This window comes from Mercenaria mercenaria, chromosome 5 (genome assembly GCF_021730395.1).
Source record: "Mercenaria mercenaria strain notata chromosome 5, MADL_Memer_1, whole genome shotgun sequence".
Classification (NCBI taxonomy): domain Eukaryota; kingdom Metazoa; phylum Mollusca; class Bivalvia; order Venerida; family Veneridae; genus Mercenaria; species Mercenaria mercenaria.
The window spans coordinates 27,728,631-27,737,814 of NC_069365.1; the positions used below are offsets into that span (position 1 = coordinate 27,728,631).

The following is a 9,184-nucleotide window of genomic DNA, read 5'->3' on the forward strand; positions in this document are numbered from 1 at the left end:
AGATTGTCGAGGGCTTGAAGAGAGGGCTCACGCCATAGACACATAGGTACGAGTTTATTGTTTGAATCCTGTTTCACACATATGTTCAATCATCTGTATTTTATTGCCATGCCACAAATATTCAGTGTAAAACCCGTTACATTATTAATGCATCATTTTCCAACACTTATACAATGATTGCAAAGTTGCATTAATAATGTTTAGTTTAGCTTCTTTTACAGTTTTAGTAGTTCTCTTTTGCATTCGTCTTTTCGTGATTCCTGTAATACGCCATTTGGGATGCGTAGAGACACTTTGGAAAATATTCACCGAGAGTTATAAAATCGCTTTTCCTAGTTTTAACACAGTCAAATGTCTGTATAGATGTTTAGATTTGAAAGACTGAGTACTATACATTAAGGAAAAGGTTTGGAAAAACACACTATAGTCTAGTGCCTATATGCCCGCTAAAGAGTCTCAGAATTTGGCTTTGATGGCATTCTGTGTTATGTTTGACAACCATGTTCAATATTAACTTTATGAAAATTGGGAAATTTCACGGAGGCTGTCGCCTTCTAAAGGTCTATAAAGGTCAAAAGGACAAAGAAGTGCATTTTAAAATAATTTTCTAAATAGAAGCTTCTACTTTTTCGGGGATAATTATGAATTTGATAACTTAGTTTAGATCTATTAAATCTGATACTGACAAAACGATATTTCTAGAAAGAGCTAAAACAACATAAATCCAATTCTGAATGTATTTGGCATCTTAGCCTGGCATCTACAATGAAACAAATAATTGCTTACGATTTAGTTACAAAATTGTTTCAATGGATGTCATCATAGTCCAGCCCTGCATGAAGTTCTTTTTATGCATGAGATATCGCTCAAATACTACCGAACCACAACACTTCATCATTTTGATTGGTTAAAACATCATCCTTGTCAGTAATCATGAAAATGTTGAATGTCTACTTAACGATTTGATTACTTCACAGAATGCGCTGAATTCTTACTCTTATGAAAATCTTAGTCAATCGCTTTTCCAGTATTTTTCTGGGTTGTCTGCACTTGAAAGACTTATGTTCAGTGTCAAGGATACATTTTCCTCAGATACTCACATACTACTGACCACATTTCTGACGAGAAAGGTATAAACATGATAAAAGTTTGAAACTCGCACATGGTCATAAGTAGTTCACATTGACGTTTAGACATTTTTTTTTCATCTTGACATTCAAATACTTACCACAATTTTCAATGTTGGACATTACTTTTTCATTTCTTTATTGATGCCTTTAGTAATTACAGACCTTGGAAGTCAAGTTTTTCAAAGACATACACTAACCAAATTTACACATAACTTATTTTCAAAACATATTGCCCCGACCATCTTTTCTAAAGAAATTTCTTGTTGTTTTTTTTTTTATTATTGAACTATTTATAGAACCGGCCGTGGATATTAATGAAAGAAGTCCGGACACATGCATGGCACGGAACTGGATTACAACATAGTACAATACGGAAACTGTTTTCCGTCTGTTTGTATCCCGTGTGAAATATAAGCCGTTCTTTTTACGTACTTTATGCAGATGTATAATAAAAGAAAACACCACAGGTATACGGCTATCAATAATATGCAGCACAATACACATATAATTGCGGGAAAACATAGATATAACCACATCTTATTTTACAATCATAATTTATTTTTCAGCATGATAGATATAAATTCAAAACAATAATTGAAATGAAATATATCACAGTCACTATGGTTTAATAAATGGTGATTTGCTGAAAAACATATACATGTCAACAAAACAAGAAAATGTCAATTAAAGCATATACAAAGTTCGATGAACTGCTTCCTTAGCTGGCCATTTGGACGACGTGTTACTTAGTAAATCTAAAAGAAATGTGTTTTCGTACATTAATTATCATATGAAAACTCAACAATTTATTTATTTATTTGGGTTTTACGGCGCACCAACACAGTATAGGTTATATGGTGCCAAACAGGACTACAGATTTTGGTTCCACATCTCATTTACATCGGTATAAAAACATGAGGTATGGAATGAAAACTCAACAAAGTTTGTTACTTAAAATCAAATATAATTAGCTGACACAAAAAAAAATAATTTCAGTTAAATCACTTTACTCATTTAATAAATCAATTAAGTTGAATCACTTATGTAATATTATTTACAAAAAAAACGTCTACGTGCATTTTATAACATCATAAATGCATAAATGAGCTATATTAAACCTCACGGTGTCTACATAGTCTTCACAAATTGCAATTACGTAATATTAGCTTAGACAGGTAAAGCTATATTTAGCTTAAGTCGTTACCTTACTAAAGTGCATGTAAATTTATATTTTCGGAAAATTCATTTCGAGTTATTTATAGAGTATTTTCCACTACATCTAAAAATAAAATGGTTATTTATGCTATTTTTAGTCTTATAACTCATAAGATAGAAAAAGACATTGCACCCGCAAGGTCGCTGCAGACATCCTATTTAAATGAGGAATTGCATTTTTACCATTTTACAAACATAATTGTGTTCTAACACTTTTAATTTACATATAGATATCTTAGGCGAATGTGAATATCTATTGCGTTATTCATGAATGTAGATTAAAGTACATTGGCAGTGAAGAAGGACTATTGAACCAAATCACCCGATACTTCATTTCATTCAACCTTATAGACGATACAATTCGAAATCCAAAAACCTGATCACTGTATTTACTTAATAGAATTAAAATGAAAACCTGCATTGTTTACTGAATGGGAATAAAAACAATAGTTTAAGTATATATAGCAACAAGAACTGAAATTAACACTAAAAGTAGAACAACCATTATGGCGGTTATAACGATACATCGTATTTTACATTTCTTAGAAGTATCAGTCTGTGTCGTTTTCGGGTTTGCTGCAACAGTAAAATTATTGTTATTGTCTTCGTCAACAACATTCTGACAAGGTGGAATGTCTAATTCTATAGCGGTTTCATCTAAAACATTAACTTTTGAACTCACTTCCCGAACCGTTTGCTTTTCTTGGGGTGATGACTTATCCGAATTCCCAGAGGATGTTAGATATTTACTTTGCCCCAAGGAACAACTTGTGGACACTGTATCTGTATCGCCGCCCGGTTTGGAGAGTGAACTGATAGTTTCATCTATCACGCTACAGTTAGAAACAAAATTTCCCATTTCCTGAAATGGGCGCCTTCCTGATGAATCGGTTGTGTTGTCATCAATGTTATATACCTTTGCAACATTTTCCTTATTATTATCCTTGACAGATACTGGTATTTTGTTAATTGTTATAGTAGGAGTAGGCGTTGGCTTTTTCACACTTGGTTTTCGATGCCAAAATCCTCCTGGGGAGCCATTGCGTACATAAACCGATTCGCCTCCATTATATGTGGTAAACTTGGATGGAGGAATATAAAACCCCTCACTAACATATATTTTGTCACACTTTCCCAGTCTCTCCAGGTTCCGGAAAACCCAAAGCCGCCTATTATCTGCTGTGAACCATTTATTGTTATGCTTTACAACAGATATAGTTGGTATGCTACCTACAGAGCACCTGAAAAAAAATGATATGGTATTTATAATGGTATACATTACTTAGTTAGTTAGAAAAACAATGAATTAACAGAATTGCAATACAGAATGCATCAACCTAAAAATGTTGCAGTGCATAATAAATCTTTTATAGTTAATATCAGTAATGTATAAGACACCGTGTAAAATGACAAGTATTGATTGCATTCAGTACGAAAATAAAAATGCCTACTTTATACACGAAAACATTACAATAAATAATTGCTGATGAACTCACTAAGTATAATTATTCAGATTACTTGATTTGCAAAAGAGTTGTAATAATAGAAAAGATATCTATAATAAACAAATTACCTTCCATTGCACAGTGCATCAAGTGTTTCGCCTATCGGCTGATATCTATGTCCACAATTTTTATCGAATACATTATTAATTGAATCTTGCGAGAAGAATATTTCTGATGGTTTCAGATACATTGTGTTCGAACTCTCCTCAGTGCCAACAACTATGCATTAAAGCGAATATAAAACATTTTTATAGTAAACGGATCGGTTTTTCCACTCCGAATTGTGGTATTTCCCAAATCCTATACACGTGTAATCTAAGATATGTGATAGACTTCCTAAAATAGATATGACTGTTGCATTTTCGGTATTCCTCAACCTCCAGTTTTAAAAAATATTACTTCTAATAATATATAACTAACATCTTTAATATAAACTGTTTTAACTTTCAGACCAATACACTATAATTTTTTTCATACAAAAAAAGCTATTGGCATATGGCAAAAATCACAGTACATTGAATTTTAAGCCTATTTTCAGAAAATGAGTTTCCATTTGTCTTATCGATAAAGATTAGTTTAACACACTGATACGTTTACCTAATGAATGTTTACATTGTAAGCCTAACCCTATTTCAGATAAGGTGGAGAAGTAGATCTATAGGAATTTGACACAAATGTCTTTTAGCGCATGGGTTCTTTAAGGTGGTTGTTGTATCAAATACGTGCGCTACTAAGACCTCTGTTTTATAACTAACGTATTGAAGTTTGATAATTGCGTTGTCATTCTTTTGACAAGTAATCAATACACCGGTTGTTGTCACCAATATAAATACCAAAGCTCATATGTTTATTGGATATGCAGTATCATTGAATATAATCACGTGATAAAATATATATTATTAAATAATTTTAGATTCATCCCTGCACCGCTATTTTGTATTCAAACAAACTATTTTTTTCGGTAGCAATATTGGTCACCACACCCGCCTGCTTAGCCGGGTAACGTTTTAATTAGTAGTATCCTACATTTGATAACTACATTTGATAACTATAATTTGTGTTTCTCAAATAATGAAAGCTTACAAACAAGATGAACTTGAAACAATGGTGCCTTATTCAGGATATTTTATCATGTCGCCTTGGCGTGTGCGCGGCTTTTGTAGAACATTTGGTTCTGTCGTCCTTGCGCGCTACCAACGCGCAATAACATTTTAAAAGTTTTGATTGTCGTTTTGGTGCGTGCACCAACACGACAAAAAGGAAACTTACGCGACATAACAAAACATAGAGTGCAACGAATCACTATATTGTATGCTGGCACGCGCGTTATCAACAAAACGTTTGTGTTGGCGCACGAGCGAAGACGAAATAAAAGTTTTCGTTGTTTAGCATTAGCTCGCGTACTACTGTGAGTGTGTGTTCGGGGTTAACGTCTTTTTCAACAATTTTTCAGTCATATAAACGACAGTCGCGTACTACTGACTACGCGTACTTCTGACTAAGATTATATTTTGGCGTGTTAGCGTGCGTGCCAGAACGAAATAAAATGTTTTGTTATGTCGCATTGGTGTGTGCGTGTCAATTCAATGTACTTGTAAACTGAAGAATGGTCTCTTTTGTCTTTTACTTTTGAACAATCGCGCAGTTTTCTTACGGGTCCAGCCGTAATGCGTGTCGAATTCGTCTGAATGTCAATGTCATCATTTACATATTGATAGATATGAAAATATCGTCTATTTTTCTAAAATACCGACTTCGTTTATTTGCCAGGCCTAATCTTTTAATATTTAAAACTGGTAATTTCACACAGAAACAAGAATAAATCGAGGGACATGCGCAAAACAGGAATTTTTCTGTGCACGTGGCTATCCCTATAGAACCCATTTTTGTTAAAATTCATTTGCATTAGCAATTTGTTTTCTATGTATGTATTTATGATGAATTGCCTGAATAGGCATATTCAACCTAATTGCTTTTTTGTTTTGAAATAATTAACAATCACATTTCGTATATTTAATTAATTTCATAAACACTTCGATTTGTTTCTTCTGGAAAGACTTCCCGTAGATAATAATAATAAATGCACGTCTGAAAATATAATAACGAATATTATAGTTATGGTAAGTTATGTTAGAATATAAATACTATGTGAAACTTTTTGTATATGGGCATGTCTAAAACACAGTTCAAAGACCAGTTGTATTATATATTTCAAGGTGGGCATCCATTATTGGAGGAATGTATTTCAAAGTACCGGTTCTCTTCGGTTACTAATTTGACTAGCACACCATGTCATTTCCAGGCTTAAAGCTAGAATTCATCTAGAAAGTGTACGTGTCTAAGAGTCCTAGTAACCGAATCTGACAATATCGCTATTCTTTTTGAGACAACATTACTGTACGGTTAGCAATGAAAGGAAATCCCGTTGTAAAATTTATGTTTCTTATTCACAATGTTTTAGCTTTTGTTCAGGACATCTTTCTTGACACACTGGTGGATAGATGGGCCTAGTGGCCAACTAATCTTGGTTTGCAGTGAAAGTTAATTAAATGTTCCTCAAAACAAGGAAACACTGACATTATAAAGATGAAACAGTAACCGTGCATCTCTTGAAGACAGATGCGACTTTATAAACACAATCTAATTAAATCTGTGAAAACATCCTTTGCAAATATAGAACGCAACCAATTTACATTATAGCAGACAAGGTTTGATAATGTTTGTTCTTGAAAGTTGATAATATGCAACACCCTCACGCTACTTGCCCCACCACAGCTCCGGCTTGAGCGGATTTATGGTAGGCAAATATTATCCCAAATGACTAAAAAGACATATGACCTAAAACGTTCCAATTTGGTTTTCCGAGTTAGATAACACGAAGATAAGAGCACTTTACATTTAAGTCCAACACAATTAATTAACCGATAAAACCACTTTAAACGTTAGCATTTGAAAATATTTGTTTGTATTGGCAAAAAATCATTTGGAGAAAAAATCAAGAGAATTGCATGTTTGTAAAGACATATTCATAAATTTTAAACTATCTAACCAGTTAAGAAATAAATTATACTTACCATTATGTACCTGAGACCAAATGAAATATCTTTCACTCAGGATTCTATAAGTACATATTTTGACAAGAATAGTGATCATCCATGGACCCGAATTGGAGAAACACAAGAAGCATTATGTGAACAGAGGTTTGTATATCTGCTTTGCTCATTATTTTTTACCTACCAAACGTTTTTATACGACTTTGCCGGTTAATTGTCAAGTTTGCAGAAACATTTTTCTGTCAACGAAAACGTTGCTACGTTGTTGATGTCTGTCTTGCAACACGAGTGATTTATTTGTACTTCAACTTGACATCAAAGGTATTGCAGACAGCCATCAAAAACTGATTTGATTTTCCCCTTTATTTTTACATTCTTTAAAATGTACTTATACGTAGAGACAATATTTACCTTCCACTATGTAATAGTATCAATACTGCTGAAGTAGTCACGTGAGGATGTCACCCAGTTGTCTTATTGTAGGGCTGTGGATCTACCCAGGTGCCCGCCTGTAACTGAAATAATGGCCAGATCGGCACCTGGGGTCTCAATTGAAAGTTTAAAATTCGAAAATGACCTCAAAAAATGCTGGTTTGAATTTAACTGAACAAAACAAGAAAATTGTGCATGTCGTAGACAGTGAAGCTCATAATACAACATTCACGTAGGCACTACCTATTTTAGATATACGTGTAGGTAATTGCACCAAAGTTCACTGTCTGAATACAGATATAGTATTATTTTCTGAGTAAATATGAGTCGAAAAAAAATCCTGAGTAAAATATTTGGAAAAATTGGAGACAAGTCCGCTTGAATTTTATTGTAGGCTAAGGTTTCTAGACACCTATTATGCACTTTTTACTTCTATGTATGAAAAGCATGCATGATTAGTATAGTAGTCAATGATTTGAAACGAAAAAACATGTAAAGATACAATCAAGTAAAATTTTTGTAGTAAAATTTCTCAACAAACATACGATATTTTAAATCAACAGAATTTCTCAAGGTAAAATATGTTGAGAAAGCTATTGTTGGAAAGAGGACAATCTCTGGGAAATATCTAGAAATATGATAAAATCAAGGAAAACAATTTCAGGTCTGTTAGATGCATGATTGTACTATCTGTATAGCATGTAACATAGATATGTAACTTTTCCATTGCATTGATATAACCCGGACAGGACGGTGTTCATTCATTAAATTCACTCAATAAATATATTGTTCTCTTGTGTTAATAGAATGTAGGGTAAGTCTCTATTGTTTGTAAACATCTTGTTTGGTGTGTTTTAAGTCATTCCAACATAATTTTAGGTCTTCTGGCGACTGTCCAGCTTTTCATTGTAGAGAAAGACTCCAGGTGTTTGGCTTCCTCACATGGAATGGTTCTAGAGAAAGACTCCAGGTGTTAGGCTTCCTCACATGGAATGGTTCTAGAGAAAGATTCCAGGTGTTAGGCTTCCTCACATGGAATGGTTCTAGAGAAAGATTCCAGGTGTTAGGCTTCCTCACATGGAATGATTAGGCTTCCTCACATGGAAGGTTCTAGAGAGAGACTCCAGGTGTTAGGCTTCCTCACATGGAATGATTCTACAGAAAGACTCTAGGTGTTAGGCTTCCTCACATGGAATGGTTCTAGAGAGAGACTCCAGGTGTTAGGCTTCCTCACATGGAATGGTTCTAGAGAGAGACTCCAGGTGTTAGGCTTCCTCACATGGAATGGTTCTAGAGAGAGACTCCAGGTGTTAGGCTTCCTCACATGGAATGGTTCTAGAGAGAGACTCCAGGTGTTAGGCTTCCTCACATGGAATGATTCTAGAGAGAGACTCCAGGTGTAAGGCTTTCTCACATGGAATGGTTCTAGAGAAAGACTTCAGGTGTTAGGCTTCCTCTCATGGAATGATTAGGCTTCCTCACATGGAATGATTAGGCTTCCTCACATGGAATGGTTCTAGAGAAAGACTCCAGGTGTTAGGCTTCCTCACAGGGAATGATTCTAGAGAAAGATTCCAGGTGTTAGGCTTCCTCACATGGAATGGTTCTAGAGAGAGACTCCAGGTGTTAGGCTTCCTCACATGGAATGGTTCTAGAGAAAGATTCCAGGTGTTAGGCTTCCTCACATGGAATGGTTCTAGAGAGAGACTCCAGGTGTTAGGCTTCCTCACATGGAATGGTTCTAGAGAGAGACTCCAGGTGTTAGGCTTCCTCACATGGAATGGTTCTAGAGAAAGACTCCAGGTGTTAGGCTTCCTCACATGGAATGGTTCTAGAGAGAGACTCCAGG

At 34.6% G+C, this 9,184-nt stretch overlaps 1 protein-coding gene across 1 annotated transcript; it reads right to left on the reverse strand.

Moving 5' to 3' along the window:
* Nucleotides 1–1,667: 1,667 nt before the first annotated feature.
* On the reverse strand, nt 1,668–4,229 carry LOC123556710 (uncharacterized). Its single transcript, XM_045347630.2, has 2 exons — nt 3,919–4,229; nt 1,668–3,586 (listed from the first exon to the last, which is right to left on the reverse strand). Exons 1-2 carry the CDS (start codon nt 4,038–4,040, stop codon nt 2,797–2,799), a joined length of 912 nt encoding a protein of 303 aa, XP_045203565.2. The 5' UTR covers nt 4,041–4,229; the 3' UTR covers nt 1,668–2,796.
* Between the last annotated feature and the right edge of the window lie 4,955 nt (nt 4,230–9,184).

Bases quoted from the DNA above. Each gene is read 5' to 3' on its own strand.
- LOC123556710 (XM_045347630.2), bottom strand. From the start codon at position 4,040: ATGTATCTGAAACCATCAGAAATATTCTTCTCGCAAGATTCAATTAAT. The intron at 3,587-3,918 runs GTAATTTGTTTA...ATTTTTTTTCAG, and splicing joins GATGCACTGTGCAATGGAAG to GTGCTCTGTAGGTAGCATAC.